The sequence below is a fragment of the Triturus cristatus genome, chromosome 4_1, assembly GCF_964204655.1.
Source record: "Triturus cristatus chromosome 4_1, aTriCri1.1, whole genome shotgun sequence".
In the NCBI taxonomy this organism is placed as follows: Eukaryota; Metazoa; Chordata; class Amphibia; order Caudata; family Salamandridae; genus Triturus; species Triturus cristatus.
The window spans coordinates 1,038,494,958-1,038,508,396 of NC_140585.1; the positions used below are offsets into that span (position 1 = coordinate 1,038,494,958).

The 13,439-nt window shown below is 53.9% G+C and overlaps 1 protein-coding gene across 1 annotated transcript in view; it reads right to left on the bottom strand.

Moving 5' to 3' along the window:
- The window catches only part of MAPK12 (mitogen-activated protein kinase 12), a 484,751-nt gene extending 474,545 nt beyond the window's left edge, over positions 1–10,206 (bottom strand). Inside the window, exons 1-2 of the mRNA XM_085653980.1 lie at positions 9,692–10,206; positions 7,572–7,701 (exon numbers count right to left, since the gene is read on the bottom strand). Of these exons, the coding sequence (XP_085510106.1) occupies positions 7,572–7,701; positions 9,692–9,807 (246 nt within the window). The 5' untranslated portion in view covers positions 9,808–10,206. The remainder of the gene's footprint in view (positions 1–7,571; positions 7,702–9,691) is intronic.
- Between the last annotated feature and the right edge of the window lie 3,233 nt (positions 10,207–13,439).

Below are 13,439 nucleotides of genomic sequence, written 5' to 3' on the forward strand. Positions count from 1 at the left end.
TGAGAGGTGCGGTGGCAGCGGGACCCGGGACGGTGGGACTGCTTGGCTACCGGCCCCCCCCAGGTGGTTGCTGCGCTGCGAGGACAGCGCGCTTTCCTGGAGCGCCGGACGCTGTGCTGCTTGCTCCCTGTGTGAGTGGGGAGGGCCCTGAGTTGGACTCTGGTGGGCCCGGCGACCTGGTGGCCTCCGTGCCATGAAGACGACGCGTATCGGCGTGGGCCGCGAGGCCTTGGTTACCTACTGCGCCTGAGGCGCGTCCGCGGCGGCGCTGCGACAGGGCTTGCGACCTGGGGAGTGGAGCAGCCCTACGCTGGACGTGACTCGACCTGGCCTGTACACCCTTCGGCGCGGGCTGGCCCCCCAGGGGCGCTGAGTGGACGAGCCGTCCTGCGGCTGGGGTCTCCCTGTAGAGGCGGCGTATAACGGCAAGATGACGCGCACCAAGTCAGGAAAGGACCCATCGGCGCCCGCGAAAGATGCCACAGTAAAGGACCTTTGGAGTAAGCCTGGAGGGGCGCCGACGGGCTCGCAGGCGGTTGGAGCCGGTGGATCGGCAGAGCCAGTGACACAGTCCTTCATGGCGGTCTTCATGCAGGACCTCAAGTCCGAAATCGGCTCGCTGCGCACGGAGGTCCAGGCTTGCGTCAAGGAGCTCCGGAGAGATGTGGGGGAGTTGGGGGACAGGGTCGACGACATGGAGAAAACCCTGGACGCCCGCTCGGAGGATCAGGAGCGCCTGTGGCAGAGGATAGCGGCCCTGGAGGAACAGAATGTGGAGCTGCAGATCAGGCAGGAGGACTTGGAAAATAGGGGGCGCCGCAATAACATCCGCATTAGGGGCGTCCCGATTGGCGCGGAGGGGACGGATATCATGACCTTCGTGGCGGACCTCCTGCATGAACTCCGGGGGGACGACGACGCTTCCCCGCCGGCTTTGGACAGGGCCCATAGAGTGTCGGGCCCACCCGGAAGGCCAGGTTTGATTCCCGATATCCTGACGAGGGTCCACTTCTTTGTCGAAAAAGAGGCCATCATCAAGGCGACAAGAGACAGGACGGACATCAAATTCAACGGGGCCCCGATACAGCTGTTCCAAGACCTGGCTCCCACGACCCTCCGGCGCAGGCGGGCCTTCCGACCGGTTACGGACAAGTTGCGAGACCTCAACATTCGATATCAATGGGGACACCCCTTCGCCCTTATCTTCAACTGGGAGTCCAGACGACGGGTGCTGCGGTCCTACAGGGAAGCCGCGCAGCTACTCCAGATCCCGGACTCCCCTCCGGCCAGCCCGGTGCGCGGTGCCGCGGGGCCTCGAGCCTCGCTTAAGCCTAGCTGGTCCAGGGTGCGCCGGGCGGGGCGCTCACCTTCCCCTGCCGCTAGTCGCTCCTCGAGGGACAAGCAAGACATCATACGCCACATTCGGTCGCTGGAGGCCGGCACCTCACCGGCGGGGTCACAGGAGCCTGCTCCCTAGTAGCCTTCCGGGCATGCAATTTGGGCTCCTTCTCCCTTGGGTAGCTGAGATGGCCCGCTTTGCGGTTCCCGGCTGTTGGTGCGGGAGGAGACGGCGGCCCTCTCGCTGTTGTCGCTGCTGCAACTCCTGATGCCGGGCGGCGGCCCGGGGCTCCTTCGAACTTGGAGAATGGCGGTAGTGCCGACGGACCCCCACCACTATTCCTGGGAGAGTGACTTCTCTGGGATAACCTGTGCCGAAGTGCCTGGCCACTCCCTAGACTGGAATAGTCCTTGTTGGCCATGTTGGCCGTTTTGTGCCTCTAACTCTTTCGTTTATCTTTGTTCTTTGACTTTCTTCCTCATTTTTTCCTTACCCTCTGGCGGGGGGGCTCTGTGGGGGGGCTGGGGGTGGCCGGGGGGGATATCTGCACGTGCTGACCCATGTCTGTGACTACTGTACCCTCCTGGAAGGTCGTCTCTTTGAATGTGCAGGGGCTTAACTCGCCTAGCAAACGCCATCAGATCTGGAGGTACCTGCTCCAACAGGGGGCAGACGTGGTATTCCTGCAGGAGACGCACCTTCTGCGGGTTGATGTGGGTCGTATGGCCCATCCGCGCTTCCCTCACAGATTTTGGGCTTCCGCGGCCACCAAGACAGCGGGGGTTGCTATTTTCTGCCGGGCGGGATTCTGTCACGGGGACACACAGGTGCGTAGAGACACTGCGGGCCGGGTACTGAGGGTGGAGCTCACGAGGGGGCACCGTAGGCTCACGCTTTGCAATCTTTACGCCCCTAATCAGGGGCAAGATACCTTTTTGCGCGGGGTCATCCGGGAGTATCTCGACCCGGTGGATTCGGACCTCATAGTGGGGGGGGACTTTAACCTGGTTTGGGACCCGGAGTTGGACCGCTGTGGGGGAGGTTCCCGAGGCGTGGGGGCCCTGTCGGCTACTGTGAAAAAATCCCTTACTGCTCTGACCTTGGTGGATGTGTGGCGTTACCACTCCCCGGGGCTGAAAGACTTCACTTTTTACTCGCACGTCCACCGCTCCTACTCCCGCATCGACATGCTCTTTGTCTCCCACTCTTTGCTCTCTGACACTATATCGGTTTCGCACTCGAGCATCTCGGTCTCCGACCATGCCCATGTGGAGCTGCTACTCCACGAGCGCTCCACTCGCGCCCCCGGTCCGCGCCGCTGGCGGTTCCCAGATCACGCCCTACGGGACCCGAGAGACAGGGAGGAAATAAAGACGGCCATCTTGGACTACTTCGAGCACAACGAGTTGCCGGAGACCCCCCTCCCCCTCCTATGGGACGCTTTTAAGGCCACGATACGGGGTACCCTCACGGCTATCTCTGCCGCGCGGACACGGGAGGCCCAACTGTATGAAACCAGACTCACCCGCGAACTCCAGACGCTGGAGAAGATGGACCAGACCCGCCCTTTGGCGGTCCATAAGTGGCGCCTGGCGGTCCTTAGAGGTCAGTTACGGGCACACCGGACAAACAAGGCGGAACGGGCACTTCTTGCGCTCCGGCAGCGCTTTTACATCGGTGGGGATAAGGTGGGAAAGGTGCTGGCAAGGCGGCTGCGCGCTAGGACGGCAAAGGCCCACATTGCGAAGTTACAGGGAGGGGGAGGTACATGGGTGACCACCGAGGCAGCTAAACTTCGGGCGTTCCATGGATATTATTCCTCCCTGTACGAGAGAGAGCCGCCAGATCCTGCGCTGATCACAGAGACACTGGGTAGTTGTGAATGGGAACCGCTGAGTAAACACCACTCTGAGCTCCTAGAGGAGCCCATCACGCTGGAAGAAATAGCGGGTGCCCTGGGAGATCTTCCGCTTGGCAAGACGCCTGGACCAGACGGGCTACCGGTGGCATTCTTCCGTGCCTTTCTGCCGCAGCTGCAACCCTACCTACACCGTCTCTTTAACTCCTTCGCGGATTCGGGGGGGCCGTCCCCGGACATGGCGATGGCCGAGATTGCCCTCATCCCAAAGCCAGGGAAAGACCACACCCTCTGCTCCTCATACCGGCCCATAGCCCTGTTGAACTCGGATCTTAAACTTTATACTAAAATCCTTGCCAAACGGCTTAGTGCTCATCTCCCACACCTCGTGGACCCGGATCAGGTGGGGTTCATCCACCAACGCCAGGGGGCAGATAATGTTCGCCGCATTGCCCACATAGTGGGAAAGGCCAGGCATTGGAATATCCCGGCTTGCTTATTGTCCCTAGACGCTGAAAAAGCGTTCGACCGGGTGGATTGGGAGTTCCTTCGAGCGGTTCTGCGGAAAGTGGGGATTGGACCCAAAATGGAGGCACGCATCATGGCCCCATACGCTGCCCCGGCAGCCCGGGTGCGCGTGAATGGCCAACTCACACAGCCTTTCCCCATCTGCAGGGGCACGCGGCAGGGTTGCCCCCTATCGCCTCTGCTTTTCGCCCTGGTGGTAGAACCCTTAGCTATTCTCATTCGCCAGTCGCCGGACATCAAGGGTATCTCCCTTCGGGGACGTGACCATAAAGTTGCGCTCTTCGCTGACGACCTCCTCCTCACGCTGTCTTCGCCCTCAGCCTCGCTCCCAGCTGCGCACTCGTTGCTACATACCTATGAGCGGGCCTCCGGGCTTAAAATTAACCACGCCAAGTCTTGGGTGCTCAATCTCACGATCCCGGAGACGGAGGCAGCGACGTTGCGGACGAGCACCCCATATCAATGGGCGAGCGACTCCGTGAGATACCTTGGTCTCAACCTGACGCCGGACCTAGCCACCTGGACGCAGGCCAATTGGCAGGAGTGCAGACGCTCTGTCCTAGACGACTTGCGCGCCTGGAAGGCACTGCCGCTTTCCTGGCTTGGTCGCCTCAACGCGATTAAGATGTCCGCGCTGCCAAAGATTCTCTATTTGTTTCAGACCCTGCCGACCCCCATCCCGGAACACTACATCCAGGGGCTACAAAGGGATTTGATCTCCTTTATTTGGGGAGGTAAGAAACCGCGATTCTCTAACAAAATATTAAAGCTTCCTCGGGATAGAGGCGGCCTCGCTTGTCCCAATCTACTCGAGTACTACTGGGCGTCACACCTCCGTTATGTCCTGGAGTGGGGGGCGTGGGAAAGCGAGAAAATCTGGTTCCACATGGACAGGGCAGTTACCTGTCGCCCGATTTGGGATCACGCTTGGCTGCCCCGGGCGGCGCGTCACCGTAGTGCGTATATGGCGATCCCCACTAGGACGGTCTTAGAGATTTGGGATAAAGTGGCGGTCCGCAGGGGCCTCACCACCTTCCCCTCACCGCACACCCCTCTAGCTCGCAATCCCCAGTTCCCGCCGGCCTGCTGCGCGCCATACTTCGAGAACTGGACGGAGAGTGGCTGCCGGACGATCCGAGACCTCTTCGAGGGAGGGACCTTCAAATCCTTCCAGCAATGTCAAAGGGACTTCGGGCTGGCAGACGGGGACAAGTTCCAATACGCTCAGCTTCGGCATTGGGTGCAGGGCTCTTCGCTGATGCAGGCGGCCACGAGACCTCTCACCCAGTTTGAACACTTGGCGCGTACGTTTGGCTCATACAAGGGCCTAGTCTCTCGAGTCTATAAAGTGCTTCAACGTTCTCAGCGGCCAGGCCTACATCCGTACCAAGAGCGCTGGCAGAATCTTTCGGGCTCCGAGATTAATCCCGCCCAATGGACGAGGCTCTGGAGCGATATCCCCAAAACCTTCCGCAGCATTCCCCAACAGGAATCAGCCTACAAGGTGATGACCCAGTGGTACTACACCCCTGTCCGATTGCAGAAGATGTTCCCCAAGGTGTCCCCGCTGTGCTGGCGCTGTGCTCAAGCACCAGGAGACTTTATCCACATTTGGTGGACGTGCCCGAGTCTGACTACCTATTGGAAGGAAGTCCTCAGCCACATCAAGAAGGTGCTTGGTTACCCCCTGCCAGAGGACCCCCTCACGATTATTTTGGGCCTTCGGCCGACGTCGCGAAGGGCAATGACAGGCCGCGATTGGCATCTGAGCCTTCATATGTTAGGCGCTGCAAAGCAAACGGTGGCGGTGTACTGGAAGAAGGCGGAGCCACCGTCCGTCAACGTGTGGTTCACTCGTCTTTGGCAGGTACTGGCGATGGAACTGCTTACAGCCCGCCTTCAGTTTAGAGACACCAGGTTTAAGACCCTCTGGTCTCCCTTGGTGGCCCATTTGGGCAGGATAGAACACGCGCGAATGAAACCGCCGAGACTGCGGGCCTTGAAACTGTTCGATGACGAGATATCTCAGACGCGCTCTGAGGTTCTCACACGGCCGGGGGCTTTGACACCCTCGACGTTGGGGGGTTCCTAGATGCGGGTGGGCTTGCCGGGGCCGGACCCTACCATGGTACGGGCATGCTTCCCCACGTGCTGCGTCCCTTAGACCTGGGCCTCCCCCTCCACACCGCTGCGAGGACTGCCGTTTTGCCTCCCCCTCCCCCGCCGCCCTCCCCCCGCCACTTCCCCCCCCCCGCTTTCTGTCTACTTAAGTTTGTCCTGCCTTCAGGACGTGTAGAGGTTAAGTGCGTTAATAGGGCCTTGATAACCCAACGCGGCGGCGCGACGCGCCTCTATCCAACCCCTTCCGACCCTGCGCGCTTACATCGGGGCGCTACACCGCCACACACGAGCTACCTCACACATTGTGTACCCGCGCAGCGCGCTGCAGCCCCGGCTTAGCGACAGGGTTGCCCTCAGCTGCGAGATTCGTGTCGGAGATTACCGGGCACCACCAGGTACACCTGCCTTATCCGCCCCCGCATCGGGCATACACGCGGCTTTGGATGGGATGTGGGGTGGTGGGCCTCCGGAGTATGACACGCTGAAGGCAGTGAATTGGAAGGGGGAAAATGTGCGATATGTTAGGCTGTAAGGCCTTTGTAAAATGGAATTTGATTTTGTTCGCTGCCGGCCAGGATGGTTGTAGGCACACAGCTGTGTACTTTGAGCTCACCTCTTCTTCTAAATAAAAACAAAGTTGGATATAAAAATGAATCTAGCGTCACGGTTTGCTCTCTACCTTTAAGAAATGATTCAAATAATGCCAGTGCCTTGTTCCTTACGCCAACATTCTGCAACCGGTCAATTAGGACAGAGTGGTCTACCGTATCAAACACCGCTGTTCCTCTACTATCCAGTACAGCCCTAATCTCCTTTATGGATTTTATAAGTGCCGTCTCTGTACTATGGCCTCGTCTGAAACCAAACTGTGTTGGGTCCAGAAGTTGATTGTTTTAGATAAAGGCCATTAGTTGTTCATGTGTTTTTCTATTATTGTTGCTGGGAACAGTCCCTCTACTAGAGACAAACTGAATTTACCATGACCCCAGTGGGGTTTCTCCATGTGTTGTGGCTCAAAGGCCCAGAAACACTTTAAAGGACAGTGCTTTTATGAACAGTTTCTGAGAATAGAGGTGGTCAGCACTGAAACTTTATGTGGAAGAGATATTTTTTATAGTGAAAATTAAAATCTTAGGGTCTCAAGCGCACAAATCAATCCTGCTGCTTCACTCTACCTTTAACATATTGATCCCCGTCATTGCATTAGCGCCCTTTGCAACCTGAAACAATTGGCTCTAGACTCAAGGATGCCCAATTTTAAAAACTTGTTTCTGAGTGGATCATTATACTCGGTCAATCACGGAGCAGCTTTCTTGTTCCTGAAAACATATTTTGTTGAAACAGGGTTGGAGACTCCCCATATAGACCTACATTATTTGGACCAGCCATTGCAAATAGCAATGAATTGAGCTAACTAACAAGCCCTGGCAAAATCCTGTGTGCCAGCCTGAGTTAAGGGGGGGCAGCAAAGGCCACAACTCCTGATACCTCCCTCCTTAGATAATTAAAGCCCGAGTTCAGCTACTGTCGCACCATTGAGTTGTCTCACATTTGTCTGAGCTTACAAGCACAAAAAAAGCCAGAGGCGCAGTTTTAATTAAAGCAACTGATATTGCATCAACCCCCCCCCCCCCCCAGTCTACTCTCAATCTATCTCAGCAGACTCCCCTAAAATAACATGCTTGAAACCCCAGCTTCACGGCTCCCATCTGGGGCAGTACTCACATTCTCGTGCTGCATGTGCTTGAGAAGCTTCAGCTCACGGTAGGCGCGCTTCGCAAACAGTTCAGACTGGAAGGGCCGGTACAGCTTCTTGATGGCCACCTTGGTAACGGTTTTCTTATCAATTGCCGAGCTGAAGACACAAGAAACATTGACCCAAACAGTTACTGACATTTATACAAGGATTTATGTGACTATGTGCAGCACTAGGCAGAGGGTACACAAGCCTGCAGGCAAATTGGGTGCATTTCGTGACATGGCAGTGACCCTGGCCTATTGCAAGATCAGTCAATCTCTGCAGTAGGCCGTCTATCTCTGAGGAGAGTCGCACAACGTGCTCCATTCAAAAAAGGAACTAGTTGGAATACAAATAACACCTATAATTTGAAGGCGAGTTTGGCATACACTCTCTGGTCCATCTTCCAACCACTTTGGAACTCCTTCAGACTCTGCAGCAGGCAACTGCAACTTTTAGCACCAACCTGTCTCTTACTCTGCAGTCAGTCTCTCACTCTACATGGATGTCTCAATCCTGGTCAGCCTCAGCTCTTTTCTTCTAAAATACTATCAATCTACCTTTCTAAAACAGACAGCTCTCACACAGCTTGGCTTCCATGCTCCAAGTATTAGCCACCATCTAATTCTTTTTGTTTTATCTGTTTATTAAAAAATGTTTTTGCTTCGCTGAAACATTGGAACGGTAAATACACTATCAATTGAATCAGTAGGTATTCACCTAAACAGATTAGACAACATCTAATGAATAGGCCATGAATAGAATAGTGGTTGTTTTCTTCTGGTAGCAGCAACAAATACAGAGGATAATTTGTGCAGGTGTCTGCTCTTATTTTAGGGGCCGGAACTTTTTTATACATCAGACTTTTACCCAGAGCAAGCGAGACAAAAGGCAGTTAAAGGAGGAGAAAGATGGCAAACGATGACTAAGTGAGAAGTCAGGGATGAAACAATCTACACGAGTGGGATGGAGAGACCGAAAGAAAGAGGCACGGGGTGGAATCAAGACTAGGCAGCCCTTGAACCCAACCGGTAGTGCGGGACTCGGGCTTCTAAAATACCCGGGAGCTCCCACTCTTGTTTTCAAATTCAGCAATGCACGTTACGCGCTAGTTCCACAGAAGTGTAAGTATAATCGGAATGCAAACATCACACGGTGAAGCCAGTGACAGGCGCAAGGAAACATGCCCGCTGGTGCTGGGCGAGACTGCAGAGGCGCCGGAGGTTGTGAAATGCCCCCGGCTCTCCGTCACAATCCACGCGCCTCAGCCCCTCGGTGTCACGGGAGTCGTGGCTAAGCCGGAGTGAAACTTCGGGCGCCTCTTACTCGTGCACAGACAACGAAACGACCGAAAGGCGAGGAATGAGGAAGAGGAGGGCTAACCGGGGACACGAGGAGCCGCACAGTGCGTGCTGGGGCTTGAAAACGCTGGTAGGGTAAACCAGGAAGCGAGGGGTGGGGGCAGCGGCGCTAGCGCAGGCTAAAAAGCCCCAGGGCTGTCTCCCCGCACAAGGGCAGAGCAGCGGCGCGAGGGGGGGGGGGGGGAATATCTGTGAGACACACCTGGAGCGGACAGGGGAAGCACGTGCCTATATGGAGATACATGGAGGGCGAACAGCAGCTGTATGGGAGATAATACATGCACAGGGGAGCGCGTGTGACAGGAGAGAGATGTCAAAATAAAGAATGGGTTCAAAGAAAGGTCTGGCTATGAGAGGCAGGTCGAGTCCGTCAAGCGACTGCAGTAAGGGTCATCTGTCAATGGATATGCCGCGATGGGGCCGACTAATTGTATCCATATAGACCACCTTACTACCCCCTGACGAGGCGCTGGGGAAAAGGCGAGGGAAGGAGACGCGTGCCAGGGGTGACGCGGGGATGTTATGAGAGGTATATGGAGTTAGAGGGGTAAGGAAATGTGACATGAGAAATTAGAGGGAGAGGTATGGAGAAGCGGTACAGAGGCACGGGATAGTATGGGGTAGGAGGCGAGTTGTGCAGGAGGTGGGACGCGGTAAGGTGAGAGGACAGGTTGGGCATTTCCCTGCTGCCTGGGCACACTGCGGACCCTGCCAGCCCTCCCTGCACCCCGAGCCCTGGCTCTCACCAGACGGTGCCGTAGGCGCCGGAGCCCACCGTCAGCAGGTCCCGGTAGCGCTCCCGCACCTCCCACATGGTCTTGTTGATTTCCTGCCGGTAGAAGCCTATCTTGGGAGTCGACATGGTGGCCGAGGCGGGTGCCGAGGGAGTAAACGGAGGGCTGTCACCGAGAGGCTAGCGCTACTTCTGCAGGGAGGGAACTCTCAGCCCCGTGGCAGCTAGGCGTGGAGAGGCGCAGGAGCATGCCGCGGGGTGGGTCCCCTGTCGCACAGCTGTCCTTCCTTCACCTGCCCCGGCACCAGGTAGTCCTGCTGAGAAACAGAAACGGCTCTTTTCCTGAAAGAAAAGTGATCCTCGATTCACAGGGTCACGTGACCAACCAATGCTGTAATCCCTCCTCCTTTTTTTTCTCTTCTGAATTTTTTTTTCAACCACTCGGGGCAGGAGCTGCAGCGGCGGGCCTCCAGGAAACGGTCTGAACAGAGATGTGTGCTTCCTTCCCCTGGCTACCTGGAGTGGTTCTTCTTGGTAACACGCCCTCTCCTTGTTTTAAACATTTCACAGTATCGGGAAGCTAACAGTTTAGGCCCAGTTCCCCAACCTCTTTTTTCATTAAGCGCTACTTCGAATCATTGAATATCCCCCTAGCTACCAATATTGGTGTTATGTATAGCTCTGATGGATAGCTTCTGTAGTTTATATCAGTTTCAGAAAGTCATAACTCCATGCCATGATATAACAGCAGTTGATCACAAAACTGGTTATCGACTGTTGTGATGCAATGCTTAATTTGTAAAAAAAAAAAAAAAAAGAAGTCTCGGTGCTCTACATTTTTTTCTTAGGAGGCTGCTGCCACTTCTTTCAGTTGTCCGCCCAGCTACATTCCTGGCACCATCGAATTGCATCATTTGTCATGTACGTCCCCATATGGGCGAAGCGAAAACAGCCACAATCAAAAGAATACTACTGCTTTAGAATCATGACATGGATTATACCAGTCCACTTGTTTGACAACAACATAAATTAAAACAAAAGGTCTTTGAACCTGGGAAAGGTATACTATCTACCAAAAACGACAATGCCTGAGCAGAAACCAAATGCCTGAACTATGAACTGAGGTCTGGTGCTCTATCGACTTCATTATAGAGTGCTTGCATTAATGCCAGAGACCCAGTTGGCATGGAGAAACATGCCATAAACATCAAAACTAATAACGGTGTTTAAAACTAACACAGACACAACAGTGGTGTAACGAAAGCTCAGGGAGCCCCCCTCTAAGGGCCCCCACTCCGGATTTAATCCGGAGCTCGAAGGCCTTAGTACTGGGCTGAGGGGGCCCATCGGGGGATGCGGGGGCCCGTGTTACGCCCCTGAGACACAACTGGCAAAGCCGTTTTCACAATCTGAAAGGCTCCATCAGCCGAGCACGTCAAATCACATGGGGAACAAACATTGTACACTGGGACCTTGTAACCCTTCACCTTCGTTTCACAGAGCTTAAACTGTACCGGAATCGCAACAATAATGGGCCTAACGGAGTGATTTACCTGGTTCTGACTTCAGTGTTACTTGTGATTGACACATCTTTGGCTGGGGATGGTGAGATGAGACTCTTGCTTCTGTGGTGCATACCTGCAGAACGCTTGTAGGACTACACGAGCACGGGACATATCTATAGGGGAACTACATTTGTCAATTGGGGTTGGACTAACCATTAACCTAATCTGTGCGGAGTGGCTACTGCATTAAATGCTTTAGGCGAGCTCCTCTGCTTTTTTAAGGTCACTTCACTGTAGAGCTTAACTTTCCTGGTGATTAGTATCTCAGTGATAAAAATTGCTTTTTGAAGTTGCATATTTCAGCACATCTCCTTCGTTGATTCCTATTAGTTATGTGAATATACACTGGCACTCTGTACGGCACCTCTACAGAGCTCATCCTGGTATATCTACACCTACCCATACCCAGGTGTTACTGAGTACATCTCACAAATGCCTACATGTACAGCAAACAACAACATCTTGAAGTGTGTGTTACACTATGCAACATTTACAAACTTGTATTGCTGTTTTCTTGATGGAAATCAACTGGAATACAAATACCAGAATGCACATGTAAATTCTGAACTGAATGCGTCACGCACACATGTATATGGGATTCTTAAGAGCGCTATATCACTGGCAGCCAAGTGGCCATCCAGAGTCATTTGACCATGTGAGCTACTCCTGGCTTTTTGATTACCACTGGAAAATAATCTACTAACCTCCTGGCATTGGCTCTCTGGATTGCTTGTAATGTCTGTATGTCAAACGGGCTCTGTTTTCACACACCTCACTGCCGCTCAAACAGTGCTGGAATCACTGTACTGTGGGAGATTCAGATTTGTGAGGCACACTGGTGACTTACAGCCAACCATGGTCTCCTCTGCTCTTGCTCCATGGACACCTCAGGGATGGTGGGTCACAGCAGGTCATCCAGGCGCTGGTGAGGTCATTAATCAGTCCAGGTCTGGCATCCGGATGCCCAATGTTCATTCCCCTTGCCCAGCTGACTTGCATGCTGCACAGTAGCTGTCCCAGTAATGCTACCAGAATCCTACAGCTCAGCAATTGGAGTGCGGCAGCAGCTTAACGCTTAATTGATGGGGCAGGGGCCCGATTAATTGATGGGGCCCAACTGCAGAATCTGCGACGAGAGCCACTAGTTCTTCCATACGTTACAGATTGTCTAGTCGGCCTAGAGATGAATGGGGGGCCGTAGAAGGTGTGCGGGCACAGGCAGGCACAGTCCTAAGCACATTGCTAATAGGAGGAGTTGGGGTGCTGTGAACCATGAGCACCACATGTTGCTGGCAGTTGAAGGCAGCAAAGTTTGCGCTTTTATTTTTTCCTCACGTGCCCTTCCGCTAAGTTTACGTGTGCTTTCACAGCCCACCTTGCCTACATTTAGCAATGATCCAGCCCTGATCTGAAATCTTCCAGTAGGAGGGCGACGATAGGCTGCATCAAGCAAGGGCATGGATGAATGGATGTGCGAACACTGCACTGTTTATTCAGTGATTGACGAGGGCCGAGACAAGAAGGCACGATGGCATCACTTACACAATAACAATACACACTCATAATGCCTGAACACGGTGAGCGAGTCTGTGAAAACGGTGGGTCAGTCTGTGAAGACATATCAGGGATTCTCCCAGGCAGTTATATTTGCACGTATGTTTATTTTATACATTTATCAGAACCGACAGCATGCTTGTCCGCTTTGATTGAAAGCTGAAAGCACAGCTACAGGAGGGGGAAGAAACGCAGGTAAGGTAGCAGGTTTGGTTAAGGAAAGCATTTAAGTGTTTTATTTTTCACATTTGTGTCTGGAAAGAGACTGCATGTTATGTATAGCTCTCCCATTATTCTCTGGCCGTGTACAGGTTGAAGTCATGGGGCAGATGATTTTCGGGGCCATATATAACATACATAGGTGTGTGAAAGTGAATTACAAGGATGTTTTTCACTGGGGGGAGGGGGGGGGGGGGTTTGACATCATAGACCGTGGCGGCCAGCACAGGTAACAGGTAAGCGCGGTGCAAGGCGGGGAGTCGACAGACGACGGAATAGGTATTATTTATTTATTTAATTATACCTATTCCATCGTCTGTCGCCTTCCCCTCTCTTCAGAAAGCAATGAGAGGGACTCCTTATCAACCAAAGGAATAGGGTTCTATTTGCAAGTCAAAAAAAGCTAATTATCCTTTGGTCTAC